Below are 27,286 nucleotides of genomic sequence, written 5' to 3'. Positions count from 1 at the left end.
AAAAAAAACCATCAACAAAATAAAAAGACAACCTACTGAATGGGAGAAAGTATTGGCAAATGATAATGACTGACAAGGGATTAATGGCCAGCATATACAAGCAGCTCATACTACTCAATATAAAAAACAAACAACTCGATGAAAAAAATGGGCAGAAGAACTGAGTAGGCATTTTTCCAAAGAGGATATGCAGATGGTCAACGGACTCATGAAAAGACGCTCAACATCACTAATCAGTAGGGAAACGCAAATCAAACCCACAATGAGATATCACCTCACCCCTGTCAAAATGGCCATCATCAAAAAGAAGACAAGTAATAAATGTTGGTGAGGATGTGGAGAGAGGGGAATCCTCTGACACTATTGGTGGGAATATTAATTGGTACAGCCACTATGGAAAACAGTATGGAGGTTTCTCAAAAAAAAAAAAACCAATGCAACCACCATATGACCCAGCAATTTCATTCTTTGGTTCAGTTCAGTTCAGTCCAGTCGCTCAGTCGTGTCCAACTCTTTGAGACCCCATGAACCGCAGAACACCAGGCCTCCCTGTCCATCACCAACTCCCGGAGTCCACCCAAACCCATGTCCATCGAGTCGGTGATGCCATCCAACCATCTCATCCTCTGTCGTCCCCTTCTCCTCCTGCCCTCAATCTTTCCCAGCATCAGGGTCTTTTCCAAGGAGTCAACTCTTTGCATCAGGTGGCCAAAGTATTGCAGTTTCAGCTTCAACATCAGTCTTCCAATGAATACCCAGGACTGATCTCCTTTAGGATGGACTGGTTGGATCTCCTTGCAGCCCAAGGCACTCTCAAGAGTCTTCTCCAACACCACAGTTCAAAAGCATCACTTCTTCGGCGCTCAGCTTTCTTTATAGTCCAACTCTCACATCCATACATGACCACTGGAAAAACCATAGCCTTGACTAGAGGGACCTTTGTTGGCAAAGTAATGTCTCAGCTTTTTAATATGCTGTCTAGGTTGGTCATAACTTTCCTTCCGAGGAGTAAGTGTCTTTTAATTTCATGGCTGCAGTCACCATCTGCAGTGATTTTGGAGCCCAGAAAAATAAAGTCAGCCACTGTTTGCACTGTTTCTCCATCTATTTGCCATGAGGTGATGGGACCGGATGCCATGGTCCTAGCTTTCTGCATATATATCCCCAAAAAACCGAAACCACTACTTTGAAAAGATACATACACCATACATCCCAGTGTTCACAGCAGCATTACTTATAATAGCCAAGACATGGAAGCAACCTAAGTGTCCATTGACAGACGAATAAAGAAAGAAGATGTAGTATAAAAAAGAAAGAAATTTTGCCATTTGCAAAGCAACGTGGATGGACTTGGAGGGCATTATGCTAAGGAAAGGAAGTCAGATAGAGAAAGACAAATACTGCATGATATCACATGTGAAATCTAAAAAAATACAGCAGACCAGTGAATATAGCGAAAAAAGAAGCAGCCTCACAGATCCAGAGAACAAACTAGTGGTTACCAATGGAGGCAGGGGAGGGGCAATACAGGGGTGGGAGATACTAAAGCAAACTAGTGGGTGTAAAATAGGCTCGAGGGTGTGTTCTACAACACAGGAGAATAGCCAATATTCTGTAATAACTGTGAATGGAGAGCAACCTTTACAAATTGTATAAAAAATGTTTTTAAAGAAAAAGAAAGGTAGAAGGCTTGAGGTGGTCTGCTCCCAGGGGCTGCTCACCAGCTGGGGAGACTGGAGCTGCAGGAGCAGATGAGGGGGACCACCGGGGTGGGGCACCAGGAGAGAGGGGAGGGTGAGCCCCGAGCTGCTCTGTCTCCCTGGGAAACCACACAGTTCAGGGGCCCCCGAGGCGCCATCCCTGTGAGTCCCCGAGTGCCCCATGAGCAGTCACAGAGGAGGCCGGGGGCGGGAAGTCCCCCTCTTCTTCCTCAGCCCTCATCATGCCCCTGATGAACCCAGGAGGAAAGAGGCTGAAGGAGGGCGAGGGGGCAGGTCCCATGCCCGCCGCGGGGCCCCTGGGGCTGGAAGGAGGGCGGAGGGGCTGCTGAAGCTGGCAGGTGTAACCTGCGCTGGGCCTGTTATCCCGGACCCTCTGAGACAACCTTCCTTCTGGGAGGTGGCAGATTCGCCAGCCCCTGCTTGGGAAGCAAAGAATCAAACTGCTTCCCGTCTGTGCCCCCGCTGAGTTCAGACGGGTTCGATAAACTGCTAACAGTGGATGATTCTTACTCCACGGTTCTTTGTTTAAAATTCTCTTTATGGCACTGGGAAGGGAGCTCCAGGAGAGAAAGCTGTGAACCCAAATAAATATGACCACCCAGACTTGAAAGGAGGTGAGGAAGGGCCTCCTGTTCCCTCCCTGGAGCCCAGAACCCGCCCCCCAACCCCCGCGTCCAGGCCTGGCTCTGGCAGGGCCCCTTCCCCGGGGGGAGGACGGCAAACCCTTCTCAGGCCAGAGGGCAACAGCCTATGAGGTTTTCCCAGCGTGCAGCCATTCGAACGGGCTCCTGTTCAGCTGTTTCCTGTTTCCTCACCTGGAGCCACCTTCGTTGCCGGTTTCCAGCAGGAGGGGGTTGGGGCCCGCAGCCCACCCGCCTGCCTGGGGCCGGGGGCACCGGGGAGGGGGCCCTTGGCCGGCCCGTGTCTTGGCTCTGCAGCAGAGCGCGGGGTTCGGCTGCCACCCTGTCAGTCTGGCACCTTTCTGCCGCCACGACGAAACTCATTTTAAATTTAAGGAGTACACTTCTGTCTTTTTTTTTTTAAATTGAAGCCAAGGAAAAAGATTTCTCTTACAATAAACACATCAATGCTCATTTTCCTTATTATTCTACTTTTGGCTATTTCGTATAAAATCTTTAATTAAAGTTTTTCTTTGAAATTGTCATTATCAACCCAGAAGAAAGAAAGGGGAAAAATAAAAAAGAACAACACAGCTGTGCAGATATGAAGTGCTATTCAGGACTAAATGAACTGGAACGGAATAAGTAGCTTGACTGTTATGTTCTTGGTTTTGGCTCTGTATTCTCAATAGCACAGTCTAACTTGTCACTTTATATCGATTCCATCTGTTTACACTCTGCAGAGTATTGGCTTCCTACCGTGAACATTTCCTATTTACCAGCTGGTAGAGATGAGCCAAACCAGATAGGAAAAAATTAGACTACATTCAGAACCTCATAAACACAAACTTTCAATTTGGGGACGTGTGGGAGGCGCAGTGGCCAGCATTGCTCACCTTCAACAAAGGGGCCGACTTCCCCTCCCGCTCCTGCGATGTCCCCACCCTCCCCTGTCCCTGACTTCCTAGAGGACTCGGCGTTGACTCACTGGAGGGACGCAAAGCCTGTCTTTACCAAAGACGGAACAAGCTCACACAGAAAGACATCTAAAGGAGACCCGCGACAACGGAGAGAAGGGATCGGATCTGGCTAAAAAAGAGCCCGATGGAATTCTCCAGGCCAGAATACTGGCGTGGGTAGCCTTTCCCTTCGCCCAGGGGATCTTCCCAACCTAGGGATCGAACCCAGGTCTCCTGCATTGCCGGCGGATTCTTTACCAGCTGAGCCACAAGGGAAGCCCATAAAGTGGAATTTGCTCAGTTGTGTACGAATCTTTGCGACCCCATGGACTATATACAGTCCATGGAATTCTCTAGGCCAGAATACTGGAGTGGGTAGCCTTTCCCTTCTTCAGGCTGGGGGCAGGGAGAAGAGCTAAAGCAGCCTAAAAGCCATAGTTGCTGTGCTGTGCTTAGTAGCTCAGTCATATCGGACTCTTCGTGACCCCACGGACTGTAGCCCACCAGGCTCTTCTGTCCATGGGGATTCTCCAGGCAAGAAAACTGGAGTGGGTTGCCATGCCCTCCTCCAGGGCATAGTTGCTACCACAGAGCAAAAATCCAGCTCTGGTTTGGGGTTGCCTTGCAGCCACAGTGAAAAGAGAAACTTCCTGTATATACACCACGTATACCTCCTCCCACCTTTGACTTTCATTTTTAAGATGCTCACCGGCCACAAATGGCTTAAAGACATCTAATTGGAATTCTATCTACTCACTGAACAACCGACACAGCTACAAAAATAAGCCCCAAGAGGGTGCCTAATCCAGAAGGAATATCTCATGTCTCTCCTTCTTCCTAACCCCACCCACATGCCTAGGATGGGAGCTCCTGCCCAGACACCACGGGCCACGCATACTGGGGCCCCTGTCACCCTGACTCCAGAACTCATACAGCTGCACCCCAGGAGGGGCAGGCCGGGCCCCCCCAGGACCTCCAGGACCCCACACAGCAGAAGTGCACAGCAAGCACAGTCTGATGACGACAGTGAGGGACTGACTGTCCTGGGGCCTGCTAACAGGCACCCCTGACCCCGGCTGCTCTCCCCTCCTGTGCAGCCCTCCTCTGCTGACGTCATCGCCTAAATCCTCCGCTCTCAGGCCATCGCCCCCATCAGAAACATCAACAAGCTCCACCACCACTACCCCATGGCCCGTGCTTTAGGGTTAACAGTAGCTCACCTTCAAACACCTCCACCCTTTTCTCTACATTTCAGAAGTTGCTCTGTCCCTGTCACAAAGCTGGTCTCCTCCCTGACCCGGCCACGCGTCCCCTGCCCGCACCTCTGTCTCCTCTCCTCCTGCCAGGCTGCAGTCCTGAGCGCCGCCCCATATTCGCCCTCTGCCCTGTCCTCAACGTGGATGGAAAGCCCATCCATGGTCCAACTCAAGCTGCACTCTCACCTTCCTCGTGATGTCTCTTTTGTGCACGCTTCCTGCAGAACTTATTTACTTATCCTGTAAATATTTACTGAGCTCAGATCAGGTGCCGGGGTCTGTTCACGGCACTAAAGTGACAGCAGGGAGCAGGGTAGGGAAGGCGCCCACTCCCAGGGGACGTATTTCCTAGTGATGGGCAAATAAACAAAACCTCGGGATGTTCTGAGTGCTGAGCGACTGCAGATAGTGTAGTCCAGAGACTTTCGGGGGGTGTGGGCGTGCCACTCCAGTGGGGAAACTTCATGCTGAGCGCCAAAAAACCTGGGTGCTTGTCCGAACTTCATTCAGCAAGTGACCAGTGACCATGGGGCATCTTAAGCAAAGGGGTCAGATGAGACCCTTAACGTGTTCTTCACATTAAGAACAGATGGCTCTGGTGTTGCATGAAATGGAGACTGTGAGGGGCAAGACGGGGAGCAGGAAGAACCACCCCCAGGGTGACTGGCAGGGCCATCCAAGGGGGCCATGGGGATGCAAAAGCGCACGGGGCTCCGATACGGCAGAGGCTGTGGTGGATGGGACTCGCTGATGGACTGGAGCCACTCACTGAGATGGAGGGAGGTCCAGAGAGGAAGGCTTCTTGGGTGGCATCGGCGGGACTGTTTGCCCTGGACCATTTGCCCAGGACCACCCCCTGGTTTGGTCTGTGGACAGAGGTGAGTCTGGAGATGCAGATGGAGACAGAAACACGGGAGCCAACAGCACGCAGCCCCTTAGAAGCTTTAAACCATAGATGACCGAGCACTTTCAATTTTCCACATTAACTCCTTGGTTTTATCCACTCCAAATGCAAACTCCTAATTTTTTGAAAGACTTCCATGGGCCTTGCACTATGGTAAATTCATTTTATATTGTTTCTCATAGTCTCAACAATATTGGAAAAATCTTGCAAAACTGCTTCCCCATTTCACTGCTGAGAAAACAGTTTCCAGAGAAACTAGCTTACTTGGGGGTCACTTAGAGAGCTGAGTGTCTTGTTTCAGATGCACACTCAGCCAGGGGTCAGGCCTGCCCCCCCGCACCGGCCTGTCCCCACAACACCACCGGCCTGTCCCCCTGACACCACTGCCCTGTCCCCCCCACACCATTGGCCTGTCCCCCACCCACTGGCCCGTCTCCCCCACACTGTGCTGTTTTAAACATTTATTCCTGCAATCTTGTGTTGACTTGCCACATGTAAGAAAGATTTTTTTTGTAAAGATAAACTTAGTCTGAAAAAATATAAATTCTGACATAACAGCATCTTTGCTTTACTTTCCTGATGAAGCCTTTAGTAAATTAATAATAGAGCAACCAAAAATAGGTCCTGGGGTAGGAGCATTTTCAATATCTTTTTTTTTAATAAAATGGCAGCTGATTATTTTGTTATGTGAAATGCTCGAGATCAAAATGTAAGCACAGCTCTTCATTTAGCTGCACAGAGACACAGGAACAAGAGCTGTGACATTATTAATCACTATATTCGGTTATGATTGATAGGCTTTTCTGCAGGAGGAGAAAGTGCCTCAGATACAAGCTGTCCCAACAGCCCCGCGATATGCTAATATTTTCTTCAGATGAAAGAGGAGATGTGTTCAAATACCTGCTATAATAGGCAATTAATACCAAGTGCACCGGAGGAGACATGATAAAAGCGGGATTAGGAAAATATTACGAATTAACGAAAAGCTTGTATGTTTTAGTAAATGGCCTCATTTTGAGCCTGACACAGTCTTTTTATTCGGCAAACAGGCTGTATTCTGATACATTCGTGCGTGCTAATGTGGTGTTCCAGTGTTAAGGTATGTTTATGAAATGGCTGTGATCCTAACGACTGTTTCTTTATTCCTCAAGCGATAATTTTTTAAATCTCTTTTTTAAGAAAATCCACCTATTTAAGAAAATGAATATACCCATGACTTGCGTGTCTTCACTTTTGTGACGATATTACCGAGCAAGCAAGCAGCTTAGTGCCTCTAATTATTTACTAATTGCTCCTGAAATGACTGAGCTGCATCTGTGCGACTCCAAGGCGCCGGGGTGATCCCATAAAAACGCGTGTCAGCTCACTCCGTGTCCCACAGACAGGCTCGTCGCGGCTGACTGGGTCGACCAGATGTTCTGACATCACGGCACCCAGACTTGAAAGAGCATTCTTGATGGGGTGGTGATGTGGTATGAGAGCCAATGACCTAGGGCTTTGGGTGAGGTTTGTTTAGTTTTCCTTTTTTTTTTCTTTTTCATGTCTTTGAATTTCACATTCTTGAATTCTAGTCTTCAATTTAAAACAATTTTTTTCTTGCCTGTGGAGGGGAGGAGACTAGTCGTGACATTTCTAAACACACACTGAAGTTCTTACATATTTGAGAACAGCTTCCTGTGTCCTGGCCACTCCCAGGACGTGGCTTACAGGGAGCATCTGCCCGCCACCCAACTCGAGGGCAGGACAAGATGATTCTCTTCCCCTGCTAGCCCCTTCTTTGATCTCCACCTCACGCTCATGTCAGGAGTTGATAAAAGATGAAACAAGTTCAAAAGACCCGAACGTGGTTGCCCTGGCAACGCCCTGCAGCCCTGCTCTGGCCCTCTTGCCCTGACAGAGTCCTCACCCAAAGCCTGTGGAGAACTAAGTCCTGGCCCTTGAGTGCTGCTGCTGCTGCTGCAGGACAGGCCGGGGCCCCGCAGGCCGACAGGAGCGTAAGCAACTGAGGAGTTGGGAACGTGTGTGAGATAGGCAGGAGGCCAGAGACAGAAAGGGAAAGAAAACTCCCAAATGCCTGTTTGAAGCGGATGCCACACGACCAACAACGCAACTCTGGGGTTAGCAAACAACCTCCACTCGTTCATACAGTGGTGATCAGAGAGGCTTCTCTGGGACCAGCCGGGTCCACCTCCGGGCATAAGCAAGAGTCACATTTGCTACGGGCAAACGAGGTATTGGGGCTTCCCAGCTGGCGCAGTGGTAAAGAATCTGCCGGCCAATGCCAATGCAGGAGACCTGGGAGACTTGGGGTTGATCCCTGAGTCGGGAAGATTCCCTGGAGGAGGAGATGGCAACCCACTCCAGTATTCTTGCCTGGAGAATCCCAGGGACAGAGGAGCCTGACGGGCCACAGTCCACGGGGTCGGACAGGATTGAGTGGCTATACATGCATGCACACACAAACTACATACCACTGCCTTTCCTAAAGGGCCTCCTTGAGAAGCAGGGTGGCTGGTAATTAGTAGCCAGGACCCCAGAGCCAGCTGCCAAGGCAGGAACTGCAGCTCCTCTGTCCCCAGCTGTGCACACAGGGCTCAACTGCTCAGCCTCTGTTGTAGCTTCCTCCACATCAAGATGGGATACCAAGAGCACCTGCCCCAGGGGGTTCTCCTGGAAACTGCATATGTAAACACAGTAAGCACTTGGAACAGCTCCTAGTAAATGCTCAGTCTCTGCCACCTCTTATTAGTATCACAGCTGGAAAAATCCAAAAAATTACATCAGTGTCCAGAGGATTAAGGCCCGGCCAGCCTGGGGGTCCTTTCGCTGGGTGGCTGAAGCAAACACTGTCGGTCACTTTCTCCAAAGCCACTGACCTCTGCCCACCCCGTCTCTTTCTAACAAAACCCTCCATTTTCCATTTTGTTCAGATCTTAGCCTCCACCCGCCCCCCACCCATGGTCACGTGCCTCGGGGGAGGGAGTCCAGCCACTGCACCAGGGAATGACCAGGGTTGGAGCAACGCCATGGCCAGTGACTGGTTTGTGTGGGGACGAGACCCTGGGCTTTGAGTCATGAGGAGACGTTCCACCGTGTTTATGGAGAGTCATACTGGCAGAAATGGTATGCTGGGAAGAGAACCAAAAACCTGATACTGCAGTATCCATGTGTCAGACCTGGAATGCTGGCCACCTCCTGGTGACTGGAGGAGATGTGAGTGAGTAGACCCTGACCTGTGCTCCCTTCAGCCTGGGACAAGATGAGAAGCTCCTTATCATCTCAGCTCGGTTAGACATTTCTCAAAAGGCAGGACAACCAGACACCTCGGTGGCGGTGGCTGGTGGGCTCCCTCCTGGAGGTGGGGAAAGCTCCCACAGGAAAGGTTTCAGGAGGGCCTGGCAGGACAGATAACGGGACGGATATTATCGAGCACCACCGTATGCGCGGGCGTCGCTTGCGTTCCTCTCACTCATTCTTGCGGCCACTCCGGCAGGTCGGCGCTGTCGCCTCGCCTTCAGAGATGGTGGCATAGAGCAGTGACAGGCCTGAGGGCCCCTGGGCAGCGGCAGGGGCGGGGCTTCAGGCCAGCGGCGCCTCCTGCCCACTGAGCCCCGCTGCCTCCCAGCAGACTGAGGGGTCTGCAAACCAGAGAGCTTGACAGCAGCCAAGCAGACACCCACCAAAGGCACAGAAGCGAAGCCCAGGGAAGCAGTCCTCTCCGTGACCCGGGAGAAGCCAGGATGGAGAGGGGAGGGCAAGCGGGGGCACACCAGACTCAGAGTGCCCACAGCATAGAACCTGGGCGCAGATCGATCCAGGACCCCGGACCCGGAGCCTGAGGACAGCACCCTGGGGACCACCTGGGCATGCAGAGCTTCCTCCTTCCCGATACGGGGCCCCAGGACGCAGACAGCGGCCTCCTCGTGTGAAGCCCCGGATCACAGTCCCTGAAGGGCAGACAGTCTGGGCCCAGAGACCACCCTGTCTATCTCCGCCTTGACAGGAGGGAGGAAACGAGGCTCAGGGAGACCAGGGGTTCAGCTGAACATGAAGACACGCTGGAGGGTCTAGTGAAAGGGAAGTGAAAGTGTTACTCGCTCAGTTCGGTCCGACTCTTTGCAACCTTAAGGACTGTAGCCCACCAGGCTCCTCTGTCCATGGGATTCTTCAGGCAGGAATAGTGGAGTGGGTTGCCATGCCCTTCTCCAGGGGATCTTGCTGACCCAGGGGTCGAACCTGGGTCTCCTGCACTGCAGGCAGATTCTTTACCATCTGAGCTACAGGGAAATCCCAGGAGACTCATAGGGAGGAAACACAGTTGGAGGGGGAAGCCCCGGACTAGCGTGTTTGGAAGGTCTGCTTGTCATGGTTGTTCACTCGCTATGTCATGTCCGACTCTCTGCAACCCCATGGACTACATCCCCACCAGGCTCCTCTGTCCAGGGATTCTCGAAGCAAGAATACTGGAGTGGGTTGTCAAGCCCTCCTCCAGGGGATCTTCCCAACCCAGGGATTGAACCTGCATCTTCGGCATTGGCAGGTGGATTCTTTACCTTACTGAGCCACCGGGGAAGCCCCTTGGAGGGCCTAAGTGAACCTGAATTAGGGCAAGGCTGAGGAACCAGCCATCAGACCAAGCTCACAGCAGAAGAAATCAACTGAGACACGCAAGCAGTGGGGCTCGGGCAGTTTGGGGTGCCAGCAGCTAACTGCCTGTTGGTTTAGGACGGCTAGACCACACACACATTTAGCAAAGTCTGGCTCCCAAAATTCACAAGAGACATTTGCATGCATTCTTGGCTCCAATGAGGCTCGTGGACTTATATTTAAAACAAAAGCATTAGCATCTTTCACTCCCCAACTGTGTGGCTCGCCCAGCAATGACAACATATGTATGAAGAGAGCCTTCCTTCACTAATCGCCAGGTGTTCCTCTCTGTCACCAGGGCTTGAGTGTGGTCCGATTGCAGGACCCGCGCGGTGGCTGGAAACACGCTACTGCACAGCCAACAGCCAAGGAGGGTACTGGGTTTGTTCTGTTTATTCTGGGCTCGGTGGGAAGGGAGGACACCCATGAGTTCCTACCTATTCGTCAGAGGAAACTGTAGTAATCGCCATAATAACGACAGATGGCATCGCCTAAGTGTTCCAGGCCCTTTATACCAGATGTTTCTAAGCTACACAACAGCACCATGAGATGGGTGTTCCTATTCCCAACCACGGATGAAGAAACCCGATGACAAGGACTTGCCCAGGACCACCAGCTGGTAAATGGCAGAGCCCACCCCAGGCCACCTGCCTGCCCAGGGCCAGGGTCGCCGGTCGAGCTGGGGTTCCAGCTTGCGTGGGCCTGACTGCTCGGCAGGGAGAACCAGGGAGCAGCTGTCCCCTCCCTCACCTGCTCAGCCTCTGGCGGTCACCTTTCTGTTCTCTCTAGACCAGCATGACATCTGCCCTGGTTGAAACTCACTCTTAGTGCGAGGGCTTTATTGGAAGGAGGCTGGGATGAAAAGACAACTGAGATGAAAGGCCAGCCAGCCAGTGGGAAGTCCCCTCCAGCTTTCCTCTTGGAAGCCTCACTTTCAGTAACTTACAAGCCGGACCTGTGTCCACACCCTCCCCTAACCATCATGTCACGTTACTGATCCACAAAGGCATCTAAGTTGACATGATGGCCATCATAAACAGCCAACTTTCCCAGGATAATTTCATGATGAACACAGTTTGTGACATATACCATAAATAATATCCAGTGTGCTATGTATCTCTTGCTGCTGCTGCTGAGTCGCTTCAGTTGTGTCCGACTCTGTGCGACCCCATACACAGCAGCCCTCCAGGCTCCCCCGTCCCTGGGATTCTCCAGGCAAGAATACTGGAGTGGGTTGCCATTTCCTTCTCCAATGCATGAAGGTGAAAAGTGAAAGTGAAGTCGCTCAGTCGTGTCCCGACTCTGAGCGACCCCATGGACTGCAGCCTACCAGGCTCCTCCATCCATGGGATTTTCCAGGCAAGAGTACTGGAGTGGGGTGCCATCGCCTTCTCCTACAGAATAACAAATGAACGACAATGGAAGCAGCAAATAATTGTACCAGGGTTCCTACTGATATAAACAACAGAGAAAGTAGATTTCTAGGAGCACATAATGCTAAAAAATTGTCACACTAAAAGATGAATTTCTGGTGTTAACGGCACAAGCCGGGAGAACATTTTGTGGGGTTTAGACAAACATTTTGTGGGTTTCTGGCTCTGTTTGATTTTGAAACGTACGAAAATCTCAGAAAAGTTCAAAAAGGAAAGAAAATTTGTCACATTTCTAACCAACATATTGAGTCAAGTGAATTAAACTATGATTCTCAAACTGCTCATGTAACTGAGCAGGCTCACACGCATCTTAAATAGTGGTCTGATTCCAACCCTGAACGCTGTGAACGCCCCGTCCCTCCCTAGCTGTGCCCCACTATCCACCTGTAATCCGCAAGCAGGAACGAAGCTACATGCTCCTTCCTAAACACATGCGGGAGCTTTTGTGGCTAAATTACTCCATACATAAATGTCTATCTCCCTGCGTGTCTCTGGTTATTTTTACCATGCCGCTCTTGATTGGCACTCTCAGTCTAAAGAAAACCTTGCCTTGGTTGTAGACAGAAACCGAAGGGCCGCCTAACGGATGATAATCTAAAGTTAAAGCAAAGGTAATTAATATTCCAGGACTTCTGCTGGTACGGCTCATCACAGAGGATGCCATCGGAGCGGGCAAAGGCGAGTGAACGCGGGCTCTCACATGTGATCTATTGAGTCAAGCGACTTTGACATGAGAACGCAGATGACAAGACCCAGCTCATCCTGCATCGGCTCCATCAGCTCCCTCGGCTAGCAGTTATTTTGGACAAGCGGCAGGGCAGGGGGTGGGGGTGGGGCGGCGGCGGGCGGGGGGGTAGGGTTGGGGGGCGCGGAAGAACTTTGAAAGATCTCTATTACCTTTTCTCCTATTTGGGCCTCGAGCTCTTTTAACGTCCGACAGCCATTCATTTCATTCTCACCTCCCCTTAAAGACAACAATTAAAAACCTCTTGTTAGCATGTTTTCACTGAATTAACGTTTACATAGGACACACAGAGATGAAAATGATAAGAATTTCTACACTGCATATTTTTAAATGCAAGGTGTTTCTTATGTACTACCGTTTGCCAGAAGTGTGAACTCAGGCAAGTTACTTAGCTTCTCCAGGCCTGGGGCCCCTCTTCTGTAAAATGAAATACAACATCCACTCCTCCCAGGGCGGTGCGGGGACTGAGTAATTACGGCCTGCACTCCATGAGGCCTCATTCCATGGGTTAGCAGACATCCCGCTTTACAGAGGCTGGGCAGGCCGAAGGTCATGATGGGGAAGTGGAGGCCCAGTCTTCAGACGCGGGTGGCCTGGCCTCGCCACCCCCTCCCCGCCCTGGGCTGCAGCACTGCGTTCTGACCCTCTGGGCTCCCATTCGCAACACAGTGCACGCTGAGCCCTGCTGAAAAGGGCTGAGCCTGGCTGGACGTCTGTAACCAGCCGCTTGGCTCCATCTGCTTGTATTAACTCTGATTTTGCATCCTCTGTGCACCCATAAACCGCTTCAGACTCCCTCTTTGGAATCAACCGTGGGGCTAGGATGGGGACAAAGAACACCAGATGCCACTTCACAGTATTTATCCAGCGCCTCCTGCACCCAGGTCTGGGGCACCATGTCGAGCAGAACACCATTTCCAGTTTTGAAAAAGCTTAATACCAGTGACGGTGACAGACAGGAAATAAGCAATCAAACAAGCAACGCTCAGTTCAGTTACGTCCAGTCGCTCAGTCGTGTCTGACTCTTTGCAACCCCGTGGACTGCAGTACGCCAGGCCTCCCTGTCCATCACCAACACCCGGAGTTTACCCAAACTCATGTCCATTGAGTCAGTGATGCCATCCAACCAGCTCACCCTCTGTCGTCCCCTTCTCCTCCTGCCCCCAATCCCTCCCAGCATCAGTCTTTTCCAATGAGTGAGCTCTTCGCATCAGGCAGTCAAAGTATTGCAGCTTCAGCTTCAACATCAGTCCTTCCAATGAATATTCAGGACTGATTTCCTTCAGGATGGACTAGCTGGATCTCCTTGCAGTCCAAGGGACTCTCAAGAGCCTTCTCCAACACCACAGTTCAAACGCATCAATTCTTCAGCACTCAGCTTTCTTTATAGTCCAACTCTCACATCCATACATGACTACTGGAAAAACCACAGCCTTGACTAAATGGACCCTTGTTGGTAAGTTGATGTAATAAGAAGTGCTGTGAAGACAATAAAGGCAGGCGGTGGGGGCGGGGGGGACAGACAGGGTAAGAAGGAAAGGCCCGTCTCCTGGACGGGGTGGACAACAGGGCATTGGGATAGAGACCCACACGCTGAGGAGCCAGGAGCCACTCTCTTGGAGGAACAGCTCTCTGAGCAAAGCAAAGGAAGCACGCAGTGGCAGGAAGCCCAGAGGTGGCAGGAGTCTGGCACATCCCAGGGCTGGCACTGCGGGGGCTGGGGGACCAGAGCCCACTGAGCAGGGCCGAGGAACACGGGGTGAGCTCAGAGATGGAGGCGGGCACCAGCCCGACGGTGCGGGGAGGCCCTGATGAGGAACCTGGACTTCACAGTGGGACGAGGGGAAGACACTGGAGTGCTTTAAAGGGAAATTAACTTCATTTTACATAGAACGAAGGGCTCAGAGGAGTTGAGTGCTGGACCCAAGTTAAAGATGAGACCAGGAATCCAGCCTTACAATTCTCTGTTAAATGTCATATATTTAATACTGTTCTCATTAGGTATTGAAGAGATACAAAACAGTACATGTAGCATATGTTTAAGATTTAAGGAGTAAAAGGTAGACATACCTGCGTACCCCCCATCAGCTGCCCCAAGGGCCCAGGGAGGCTGCCCCCTCAACCTCAGCCTTCTCCCTCCTCCTCCTGCCTCTGCATTTGGTCAAGGCAGTTCCTCTGCCACCCCAAACTCCAAACTCCATCTCTGTCTCCTTCAAGGGAGCCCCATCTCTATTACCTGATACTAACTCAGTGACTCCAGCTTTCTTTAGATTGGCATTTCTTGGAATGGTATGTCTTTTTAAATCTCTTCACTTTTAACCTTCCTATAAACTTATGTTTAGGTTTTTCTTTTTGTGGACTTTACTTTTAAATGGAATATTTATTATAATTACTGATATTTTCAGGATTTCCATTTGTCCTGCTTCTTCTGATTCTTCTTGCCTTCTTTTGGGTTGATCTAATTTTTATCATTCAGTTTTTGTGCCTTTTTTTTTTTGGAGTTTGGGAGTTACACAGTCCATTTTTAATCTTGTAGCAATTGCTCTGGAAATGACAACCAGTATACTTGTCAAAGGGCCTCTCTTCAGATGGTAAAGAATCCATCTGCAATGCAGGAGATGCAGGTTTGATCCCGGGGTCAGAAAGATCCTCTGGAGAAGGGAATGGCAACTCATTCTAGTATTCTTGCCTGGAGCATCCCAGGGATAGAGGAGCCTGGCGGGCTACAGTCCATGGAGTAGCAAAGAGTCGGACACGACGGAGCAACTGAACTGAACGGCTTTCTTTAGATCTACAGTTCTAGGAAGGCAGTGATGGTCTTCCAACACATCTTAGTTATTCATCCATTCAAAAGTCACTTTTGAACTTCCTGGTGGCGCAGTGGATAGGAATCCGCCTGCCAATGCCAGGGACACAGGTTTGATTCCTGGTCCGGGAAGACTCCACACACTACAGGGCAGCTAAGCCCGTGGCGCCACGACTACTGAGTCCAAAAGGCACAGCTGCTGAAGCCTGTGGACCTAGAGCCCGTGCTCGGCGACAGGGACGCCACCACAGTGAGAAGCCCGCGCCCTGCAACCAAGACCCAGCTCAGCCAGAAGCCCACGCCCTGCAACAAAGACCCACCTCAGCCAGAAAGAAGTAAATACGATAAATTATTTTTAAAAAGTCACTTTTGTGTAAGTGTTGCCCTTTGGCTTCTTTTTTTTTTTTTTTTTTTTGGCTGCATCACAGCATGCCGCATCTTAGCTCCCCGATCAGGGTATCAAACTCTGGGCCCCTGCAGTGGAAGAGCAGAGTCTCAACCACGGGACCACCAGGGAGGTCCCCGTTTTACTGCTTCTCGGATCTTTTGGTCCTTGGGGTTCTGTCCCCTCTCTGTTTTAAATCTTGTTGGAGACTTGGCTTCTGGGATCCACAGGACGGCACCTTCCGTCAGCGGTCCGGGCCGGGCCGTGGTCTCTTTGTCTGATATTCCCATCCTTTCTCTAGCTTCGCTCTTTGTAAGAGCTCCAGTTACATGTTCTGTGTCTGTGCTACATTCTGCCTAATGTTTTCTGACCGATCTTCCAGTTCACTTATTTCCTTGGCTGCATCTAATCTGTTTATTAAATTCATTGCTTTAAATTGTTATTATGAGATGTAACCTTGACCCAGAAAAGTATGTACAGCACATTTGCATAGTTTGCTTACAATTAAGGCAAACACCTGTTTAACAATTTCTCAAATTAAGAAGCTGGGGCTTCCCTGGTGGCTCAGAGGTAAAGAATCTGCCTGCCAATGCAGAAGAAGCGAGTTTGATCCCTGGTCCAGGAATATCCTACATGCTGCGGAGCAACTAAGCCTGTGTGCCACAACTACTGAGTCTGTGGCCTAGAGCCCGGGAGCTGCAACTGCTGAAGCCCGTGTGCCCAAAACCTGTGCTCCACAACAGCAGGAGCCACCGCAGTGAGAAGCCCGCGCATCACAACGAGAGAGCAGCCCCCTTTGATGCAACTAGAAAAAAGCTCATGAAGCAACAAAGACCCAGCACAGCCAAAAACAGATACATAAATACAATTTTAAAAAATAGTTTTTAAAGAATTAGAGCCAAACACAAAGAGGCCCCATCTGCCCTTTTCCAGTTTAAATATTTTCTCTCCTCCTCGTAGTAACCACTCTCTAGCACTTAGGATATCATTTACTTTTCAGTTCAGTTACTCAGTCGTGTTCAACTCTTTGCAATCCCATGAACTGCACACACCAGGCTTACTTGTCCATCACCAACTCTTGGAGCTTGCTCAAACTCACGTCCATTGAGTCGGTGATGCCATCCAATCATCTCATCCTCTGTCGTCCCCTTCTCCTCCTGCCTTCAATCTTTCCCAGCATCAGAATCTTTTCCAAGGAGTCAGTTCTTCACATCAGGTGGCCAAAGCATTGGAGTTTCAGCCTCAGCATCACTCCTTCCAGTGAATATTTAGGACTGATTTCCTTTAGGATGGACTGGTTGGATCTCCTTGCAGTCCAAGGGACTCTCAAGAGTCTTCTCCAACACCACAGTTCAAAAGCATCAATTCTTCAGCTTTCCTATGTCTAACTCTCACATCCATACATGACTACTGGAAAAACTATAGCTTTGACTAAATGGACCTTTGTTGGCAAAGTAATGTCTCTGCTTTTTAATATGCTGTCTAGGTTGGTCATAACTTTTCTTCCAAAAAGTAAGCGTCTTTTTCATGGCTTTAGTCACCATCTGAAGCAATTTTGGAGCCCCCCAAAACAAAGTCTGCCACTGTTTCCATTGTTTTCCCATCTATTTGCCATGAAGTGAAGGGACCAGATGCCGTGATCTTAGTTTTCTGAATGTTGAGCTTTAAGCCAACTTTTTCACTCTCTTCTTTCACTTTCATCAAGAGGCTCTTTAGTTCTTCACTTTCTGCCATATGGGTGGTGTCATCTGCATATCTGAGGTTACTGATATTTCTCCCAGCAATCTTGATTCCAGCTTGTGCTTCATCCAGCCCAGCATTTCACATGATGTACTCTGCATATAAGTTAAATAAGCAAGGTGATAATACACAGCCTTGACATACTTTTATCTTCATTTACATTTATCTTTTATCTTCTTATAATTTTACCACCTAGGTATGTATCCTTAAACAGAACAGTTCAGTTGTCTGGTTTTGAACTTCACATGTGAACAGAAGCGTTTGTCCACTTCCTGCTCCTTCCCTCAGTGTTGTACCCGTGAGACTCTTTCAGGCTGTTGACTATACGTGTCATTTGTTGGTTGTCATTGGGCTTCCCCTTGTGGCTCAGCTGGTAAAGAATCTGCCTGCAGTGGAGGAGACCTGGGTTTGATCCTTGGGTTGGGAAGATCCCCTGGAGAAGGAAAAGGCTACCCACTCCAGTATTCTGGCTTAGGTCTATAAATGGTTCACAAAGAGTCAGACACAACTGAGCAACTTTTCACTTCACTTCACTTCAGTTGGCGTTTTTGCAACCTCTGATTCAATAAACATCTATTAAGCACCTTTGTTGCTGCTGTTTAGTCACGAAGTCATTTCCAACTGTTCTGCCACCCGATGGACTGCAGCGCGCCAGGCTCCTCTGTTCATGGGAATTCCCAGGCAAGAATACCAGAGTGGGTTCCATTTCCTACTCCAGGGGATCTTCCCAACCCAGGGATCCAACCCGTGTCTCCTGTGTCTCCTGCATTGGCAGGCAGATTCTTTACCACTGAGCCACCTGGGAAGCACATTAAGCACCTGATCTGTGCCAAGCACTCTCCTAGGAACTTGGAATACATCAATAAGTCAAACGGATAAAGTTGCCTGCCCTTGTGGAGCTCACGTTCTATGTTGAGAAAGTCTCACTTGTGTGTTAGCCTCAAGGGTGTGGGTGGAGTGACCTACAGGCTTATCTGGTGGAAGCATTGCAGACACTGGGAAGCACCAGTCAAAAGTGATAAGGTGGGAGCAACAAGAATGTCCTCAGTTTGGGAACACCATGAACAAGAGTGGAGCAGCAGAGTCCCATCAGGGAGGCCAGCCAGATCACAGAGGGCCTTGCAGTTTCCGTGGGATCACCTGCCTTTCGCTGGTAGCATCTTCTAGCATTTCCCTAGTCAAGATCTGCAGGAGGTGAACCATCTCAGTTTTTGTCTGAAATGTCATTATTTCATCCTCAGGCTTTTTTTTTTTTATGTTTCTTGCTGTCTTTGCTGCTGCTGCTGCTGCTAAGTCACTTCAGTCATGTCCGACTCTGTGTGACCCCATAGACGGCAGCGCACCAGGCTCCCCCGTCCCTGGGATTCTCCAGGCAAGAATACTGGAGTGGGTTGCCATTTCCTTCTCCAATGCATGAAAGTGAAAAGTGAAAGTGAAGTCGCTCAGTTGTGTCCAACTCTTATCGACCCCATGGACTGCAGCCTACCAGGCTCCTCCGTCCATGGGATTTTCTAGGCAAGAGTACTGGAGTGGGGTGCCATTGCCTTCTCTTTAATCTTTAGAAATTCAAAGATGCTGTCCGAACCTTTGAAAGTGAGAGTGTTACTTGCTCAGTTGTGTCTGACTCTTTGTGACCCCGTGGACTATAGCCCACCAGGCTCTTCTGTCCATGGCATTCTCCAGCCAAGAATACTGGAGTGGGTTGCAATGCCCTCCCCAGGGGATCTTCCAGACTCAGAGATGGAACCCGCGTCTCCTGTGTCTCCTGCATTGGCAGGCAGGTTCTTTACCACTGAGCCACTTGGGAAGGATAATCCAATGCAAAGGCTGCTTCGTTTTTCTGCAAGTCAGTGTGAAGAAAGTTTACGAGATGGAGCTGAAAGGTAACCTTGAACATCATGGGCAAAGGCGCCAGATGTGGCTCCCTTTTCCAAACAGTCTGATCCCAGTGGTGAGCAGACACTGTGGCAAGAGGAGGCCAGGCGGCCAGGGGTTCCCACAGAAAGAGCTCTCCTTCTTATTCTTACAAATATAGCTTTAAAAAAAATCTAGGAAGGCCAATACTTCAGCTCAGCACACTGAAGAGCTCCTCCCACAGGCTCGCGCCTGTTGCTGTCACTGCTGAGACATCTGCGTCAGTCTAATGGTCACTCCTCTGGAGTCAACCCCATCTTTCTTCTCCCTGCCTTCAACGTTTTCTCTTCGATTTGAATGTTCTACAGTTTCACTGTGATATGTCTAGATAGGCATCCCTTTTTATGTATCTGGCTCGAGATTCTAAACCGTTACCTTTTCACATACAGTCCCTGTGCTACTCCTTCTCTCACATATCTGGAAACCCAACAAGAGGTATTACTGGGCCTTCTCTTCCCGCCTCCCATGTTCTTACACCTGTCCTCCGTGTTTGCATCTCTGTTTCTGAGCTGCATTCCGGATACTACCTTCAGATCTGCTTTCCACTCCACTAATGCTCTTTCCAGCTGTGCTGAATCCACCGTTTTCACCCATCCACTAAAACTTGATTCTACGGCAGTTGTTATCTTTCAGTACTAGCAGTTCCACTGTGTACTTCTTCAAATCTTTATTTTTGTTGCCTCCTGTTTTGCATTCATGTATTGAATCCATTCTTTCATTTCTTTAAAGCTATTACAACACTGGTTTTATATTCTGTATCTGACAGTTTCAACATGGCAAGTGTCTGGAGATCTGATTCTACTGGACATGAGTTCCATTTGTTTGCCCTCCTCATTCTTCATTTCTTCATGTGTCGTCAAGGTTTTCTGTGTGACACTTTATCTGTGGCTTTCTTTAAGGGCTATGTTGTAGACGTATTCCTCCCCTGAAGGGCACACCCAGTCCAGGACCAGTTTTAAGTAAATTTCTAGCCTGAGACTTTTCAGACCACACAGGTAGCATTATTTTAGGTATAGATCTTCATTAAAATTGACTTGTTATTACAATGTTTCCTCTATTCACCCAATGCCAGTGTTGAAATAGGTAGGTTTCTGTGATGCAGATCTCTATTTTGATAATTATCCTTACAAGAGGGTATAGGGGTCCCCACTGTCCATGTACTGGTCTTCTCTTTGGTTTTTCCATCTTGGATAGACCCTGTAGGCTTTGTCTCTTATCCTTTTCACTCCAAAGACCCAACAAAACTGAAACACCAATTCACCAAGATTTGGCCAATACTTCGTGGCAAAAACTGTCTTTATACAAAACTTCTCTAGATTCCAGTTCTTACCGCATGTTTAGCCTCTAAGAACTACTTCCTTTCTTGCCAGCTCAGTAATGCATTAAAATATTTTACCTTTAATACACCATTTTAGTTGTTTTCAGTGGAAGTGTTGTTCATGGAGGTAGCCTACCATGGTACCAGAAACAGAATTTTCTATTCAGTCTAATACATGGCCTTAAACAATAAGATCATGGCGTCTGGCCCCATCACTTCATGGCAAATAGATGGGGAAACAGTGGCTGACTTTATTTTTCTGGGCTCCAAAATCACTGCAGATGGTGATTGCAGCCATGAAATTAAAAGACACTTACTCCTTGGTAGGAAAGTTATAACCAACCTAGACAGCATATTAAAAAACAGAGACATTACTTTGCCAACAAAGGTCCATCTAGTCAAGGTTATGGTTTTTCCAGTGGTCATGTATGGATGTGAGAGTTGGACTATAAAGAAAGCTGAATGCTGAAGAATTGATGCTTTTGAATTGTGGTGTTGGAGAAGACTCTTGAGAATCCCTTGGACTGCAACGAGATCCAACCAGTCCATCCTAAAGGAGATCAGTCCTGGGTGTTCATTGGAAGGACTGATGTTGAAGCCGAAACTCCAATACTTTGGCCACCTCATGCGAAGAGCTGACTCATTTGAAAAGACCCTGATGCTGGGAAAGATTGAGGGCAGGAGGAGAAGGGGACGACAGAGGATGACATGGTTGGATGGCATCACCGACTCAATGGACGTGGGTTTGGGTGGACTCTGGGAGTTGGTGATGGACAGGGAAGCCTGGCGTGCTGTGGTTCCTGGGGTCGCAAAGAGTCTCAGATACGACTGAGCGACTGAACTGAACTGAAACAATAAAGAGAATTTAGCTTCATGAGTAAGCTGGAAATCTTTCTAATTTACTTTAAATATTCAGTCTGTTGTGTTTAAGAAAGTAATGTATGATACTTTTCATCTCAAATTATTAGACTGAGGTTTCACAATTGAACAAAAACAAAAAAGAACTCTCCTGCTTTTAGTTTTTTCCAACTGTTGAGCTTTTTCAGCAAAGAATATTCAAATTATGTTACTTATCCCCCAAATGGGGATGGTTTCATTAGGTCAAGAGTAAGAATATGCCTATGAAATGACCAGTCATTCTTCTGAAGTCTGGAAGTTATCCTAGCTCATCACTTACAGACAGCATCAGCAGATCACAAGTCCCTGATCCCAGAGCAGATAATACTTTGTCATTCTTGGTGGAGCTGCTGCACTGATTTTTTTTTTTTTTTTTTTTGAGTGTTAGTCACTCAGTCATGTCTGGCTCTGTGTGGCCCCAGACTGTGGCCTGCCAGGGTCCTCTGTCCATGGGATTCTCCAGGCAAGGACACTGGAGTGGGTTGCCATTTCCTTCTCCAGATGATCTTCCTGACCCAGGGATTGAACCCAGGTCTCCTGCATCACAGATGAACTCTTTCACCATCAGAGCCACCAGGGAAGGACGCAAGTTACCATCCTAGCCGTTTTTACTGTACAGCTCACTCAGTTGGTAAAGAATCTACCTGCAATGCAAGAGACCCCAGTTTGATTCCTGGGTCAGGAAGATCCACTGGAGAAGGGATAGGCTACCCACTCCAGTATTCTTGGGCTTCCCTTATGGCTCAGCTGGTAAAGAATCTGCCTGTAATGCCAGAGACCTGGTTTCAGTCCCTGGGTTGGGAATATCCCCTAGAAAAGAGAAAGGCTACCCACTCCAGTATTCTGGCCTGGAGTATTCCATGGACTGTATAGTCTATGGGGTCACAAAGAGTAGGACACGAGTGAGCGACTTTCACTTTCACTTTCAGTAATGTGAATATATCCAAACTGCTATGCAAGGGATCTCTGGGACTTGCTCACCTCGAAAAACAGAAACTGTACCCAGTAATCAGCAATCCCCCTTCCCTCTCTGCATGGCTGCACTAATTCTCACAACTCAGCTACATCCAAGATGGCTGCGATCATGAAAGTCACAATACCAGAATGTGCTAATATTTCAGAACCAAGTTTAATTCTCTTAGAATTGTTTACACAATTCCTGAGAAAATGAAGCTTACTCATTTAGAGTCAGAATAATCTGAGTCAATAATTTTTCTACTATAAAACAATATTTCCTACATTGCACACTAGAATCAAAGAACTTTACAGCTGACAGAGACAGTAAAGTTCAGGCTTCAGCACTCTTGTTTTGCAGATAAGGCAAACGAGCCCCATGCTCAGGCTACAGCTATGAGGACCTCATACACAGATCGCCTAAAAAATTTTTCATTTCTAGCTACAAAAATATGATCACTAGCCAATGAAAGACACTAAAAATGCATGAAAAAAAAACAAATTTAAAATGTGGCATCTTAATACTCTTACTTCAAAATTTACATTCCTTATTTCCAAGTAATTCCCTGGTGGTCCAGGGTTAAGATGTGCTGCTTTCAATGCCAGGGTCCACGTTCAATCCCTGGTTGGGGAACTAAGATCCCACAAGCCTTGCAATGTGGCAAAAAAAAAAAAAAAAAAATTAAATTCCTTATTTCCAAATATGAAAAGGCATCGCATATGAAGTATGTTGTGCTGGGTGTGTGCAGTTGTATCTGACCCTTTGTGACCCCATGGACTGTAGCCCTCCAGGCTCCTCTGTCCCTGAGATTTCCCAGGCAAGAATACTGGAGTGGGCTGCCATTTCCTTCTCCAAGGGATCTTCCAGACCCAGAGATCAAACCCGACTTCCCCGCACATCCTGCATTGGCAGGCAGATTCTTTACCACTAGCACCACTTGTGAAACATGTTGGTCTGGTTTTAATTTGCTGTGTCTCCACTTTGAATACAATATTATTTCTCTTATCCTGAAACATATCCCATTTAGACATCAGAATCTTCTCTAAGTAAATTTTTTGCCTGAGGATTCTATCTGTTGACATGTTTAGCTCTAATGCACTTGTGTCCTATCTCACATCACTTCAAGTTTTACATTTTCATACGAGGAAAAAAAAAAAAAAACTTACCTCTTTATAACATTGATATTCAGGTCAATTCCTCCAAATCTGGACAGGAATACAAGGTACGGAACAGCCCCAGAACTGGTGAGGGGAATCTACACCCGAACAAGAAGAGTGGCAGCTCGTTAGTGAGTTCAGGGCCAAGCCGTGGACAGCACAGCAGGCTTCGTGACACGGGCAGGGCACTCAGAGCAGGGCAGGTGCTCCAGGACGCTTACAGCTACTCAGCCCAGGCACCTGAGTCGACAGGCACCGTCAGCAAACCAAGCACGAGCAGCAGACACACGAGAATGCCAGTCTGTGCTCAACCAAAGCCACCAAGCCCTCTACAGAATTAGCTAAAATCTAGGTCCATCTAACTGGGAAAGACTGAGGGCAGGAGGAGAAGGGGATGACAGAGGATGAGATGGTTGGATGGCCTCACTAACTCGATGGACACAAGTCTGAGCAAACTCGGAGAGACAGTGAAGGACGGGGAAGCCTGGAGTGCTGCAGTCCACGGGGTCACAGAGAGTCAGACACAGCTGAGCGACTGAACAACAGCAACAACAGGTCTTTCTAAAGGGTAAAGTAGGGGCCTCTCTGGTGGTCCAGTGGCTAAGATTCCTCGCTCCCAATGCAGAGGTCTTAGGTTCCATCCCTGGTCAGGGAACTAGATCCCACATGCCTCAACTAAGACCCAGCTCAGCCAAATAAATAAATGTTTTTTAAAAAGATAAACTAACAGTAGTAGAATTATATTCTAATATATTTTACATATGTATTTATATATATGTGTGTATAAATATATATATATATTATTTCCCAGGAGTCTGAGGCCACAACACAATTTATCCTCTGAGTAGCATGTACCCTTTCTATATAGTCATATGCTTTTAAGGTAGAAAAAAGTCATTTTTAAATCTAAAATTCTACAAGGGACATCATTGGGCCAGGTGGGTTAATATGGACTCTAGAGTAAATAAAAGTATTACTACCTCAATGTTTACCAAAGTTGATAACTGTGCTGTGATTAGGTAAGAGAACAGTTCTTATTCTTGAGGAAATACACACTGAAGTATTTAGAAGTAAAGGACCAGTAATAGGACTTCCCTCATGGTCCAGAGGCTAAGAATCTGCTTGCCAATGCAGGGGACACAGGTTCGGGCCCTGGGCCAGGAAGATTCCACGTTCTGTGGGGCATCTAAGTTCGTGTGTCACAACTGCTGAAGCCTGTGCTCTTGAGCCCGAGAGCCACAGCTACGGAAGCCCAGAGCCCAGAGCCCGGGCTCCGCAGCAAGAGAGGCCACCGCAGTGAAGCCCTCACAACGCAATGAAGAGTGGCCCCTGCTTGCTGCCACGAGAGAAAGCCCGTGCGTAGCAGTGAGGACCCAGCAGCCAAAAAACAAAGAAAGCACCGTTAGTATAGGCAATTTCCGCTTAAATGGTTCAGAAAAAATGACATACATTATTTGTGTATTTCAAATATATATAGTTTGCATATGTGCACAGAGGGAATGAATGATTACAGGAGAAGCGAATGAAGTTAAATGTTCACAGTTGAAAAATCTGGGCAACGGTAAATGGCCATTATTTGTACCATACTTTCCTTTACAAACTTGCTGGAGGCTTGAAATTACTTTTAAATAAAAAGCCAATTTTTTTAAAAAAGTGAAAAAATTATTTCCCCAGAAAGCATGTGAAACTAAAATTAAAATAAACACACAATCAATATAAATATATATTTTAAGCTTCATGCAAATACACAAGTACAGTCTCCTGCACAGCTGAACGGCTCCTGAGCCCATACAACCAAGTTCGATATTTACTTAGCCCTTAAAATTCCAGCCTCAAAGCCTAGCACAGTTATCTCGGTCTTCCCCAAAGGACACATTTCCCTTTACTGTTTAAAACATGTATAACTAGGACATGGGACCGGGGGGAGAGTGGCTCACAGGGTGGGCCTCTGCAAAGCCTTTTCCTGGGAAGGACACCAGGACTCTGACTTCTGACAGGGTGGTTTTCAGTAGATACAACTTGGGTAGGCACCTCAGAGGTTCCCAAGTCCCACAGAAGAAGCGCAAGGCCAGAATAAACGTGCAGTTTCCCAGACTGGATGCCCTCCTGGTCTCAGCAGTGATAAGAGTTAACGCGGAAGGGAGGAAGCTGACGTTGAAGGGGCTCATACTTCGTAAACAGGCACAGGCACTGCTCTTGGTTTTAACTCATCCAGCCCCCAACCACCTTCTGAGAAAGTTGAAACCTTCCACATTTCACAGAGCAGAGGAATGACCTCCCTGCACAGCACTGCCATGGACTCACAGAAATCTGTGACTCCAGAGCCCAAGCTCGTTTCACTACGTTAACCACCGTGTCGGCAAAAAAAAAAAAAAGTCCATCAACCGTTGAGGTTTTTGTCACATTTCATATTGCTACTTGTGCGTGCGTGCCAAGGTGCTTCAGTCATGTCCAATTCTTTCCAACCCCAGGGACTGTAGCCCGCCAGGCTCCCCTGTCCATGGGGATTCTCCAGGCAAGAGTACTGCAGTGGGTTGCCGTGCCCTCCTCTTCCAGGGGATCTTCCCGACCCAAGGGTTGAACCCCCTCCCTTATGTCTCATTGGCAGGCGGGATCTTTACCACTAGCACCACCTGGGAAAATTAGTGCTACTTGTGAAGTGAAGTGAAAGTCGCTCAGTCGTATCCCGACTCTTTGCGACCACATGGGCTGTAGCCTACTAGGCTCCTCTGTCCATGGAATTCTCCAGGCAAGAACACAGGTACTACCTGTGATCTGATGCAAATTCTAAGATGGCAGATACATTTTTGCAATGCCTAGTTTCCAAACTAAGCTCAAGGATCCAGTCTAAAAGGAAAGGCTCGGCTAAGGATTCACTTCTCCAGGATTTGCGATTCTGGCTAAAGTGTCTTGAGACTCAAAACCGTCCACTGATGAATCACTGGAAGCAAATTCTTAGACTGCAGCTGGCGAAGCACAGTTTGTGAATCCACGTCCAGCATGTTGATGAGAACCTTCCAAGGCTTCTCTTTCCTTGGGACAACCACCAAGACCTGAATAGAACTTTGCTTTCCTTCTCCGGCATCTAGTAACCGATGCAACTTCTTTTAAAATGCTCAACTTATATTGATATTCAGAGACTGAGACACATTTAAAAAAAATTCATATCACTATTAATGAAACTAAGGAACATGGTAGCTAACAAACATCGTCTATCATCACCCTGACATTCAAACAGTCTTGACACGGTTCTTGACATAAAATTACAGCTAAAATAAATTCACTAAAACTGGGAAATTCTCTTCTAATTTTTAATGCATTTTGTAAATTTTTATTTACTTTATTTCTGGCTGTACTGGGTCTTCATTGCTGGGCGGGCTTTTCTCTAGCTGTAGGAAGCGGGGGCTCCTCTCGAGTTGTGGTGAGCAGGCTTCTCATGGAAGTGGCTTCTCTTGTTGTGGAGCACAGGCTCTAGGGTGAGAGGGCTTCAGTAGTTGTGGCTCCCAGGCTCTGGAGCACAGGCTCAGCGGTTGTGCACGGGCTTAGATGCTCCATGGCGCGCGGGATCTTCCCAGATCAGGGACTGAACCCATGTCTCCTGCATTGGCAGGTGGATTCTTCACCACTGAGCCACCAGGGAAGCCCCCTCTTTTCTAACTTTAAGGGTGAGATGTCCATGAACTATTTTACCAGTTTTATACATTGCCAGTTAGGCTTATATTGAGTAGTGAAAAAGAAAGTTGGGTGTCACCACGTGGATTAGTCATTAAAAGACCTAAAAAGGTCACACACCCTGTGAAGTCCAGGGATTAGCGAGAGAAGCTCTGCC

General features: G+C 48.2%; 1 protein-coding gene across 3 annotated transcripts in view; it reads right to left on the bottom strand.

Moving 5' to 3' along the window:
* EFCAB6 (EF-hand calcium binding domain 6) overlaps positions 1–27,286 on the bottom strand; it is a 259,814-nt gene that overhangs the window by 193,535 nt on the left and 38,993 nt on the right. For all 3 annotated transcript variants that reach the window (XM_025282724.3, XM_025282725.3, XM_025282726.3), the window contains 2 exons: positions 23,467–23,555; positions 12,438–12,504 (listed from right to left, as the gene is read on the bottom strand). In XM_025282724.3, the coding sequence (XP_025138509.3) occupies positions 12,438–12,504; positions 23,467–23,555 (156 nt within the window). The remainder of the gene's footprint in view (positions 1–12,437; positions 12,505–23,466; positions 23,556–27,286) is intronic.

This window comes from Bubalus bubalis, chromosome 4 (genome assembly GCF_019923935.1).
Source record: "Bubalus bubalis isolate 160015118507 breed Murrah chromosome 4, NDDB_SH_1, whole genome shotgun sequence".
Lineage (NCBI taxonomy): Eukaryota > Metazoa > Chordata > Mammalia > Artiodactyla > Bovidae > Bubalus > Bubalus bubalis.
The sequence above is the reverse complement of the archived record's forward strand: the minus strand, read 5'-3'. Positions and strand labels throughout refer to the sequence as shown.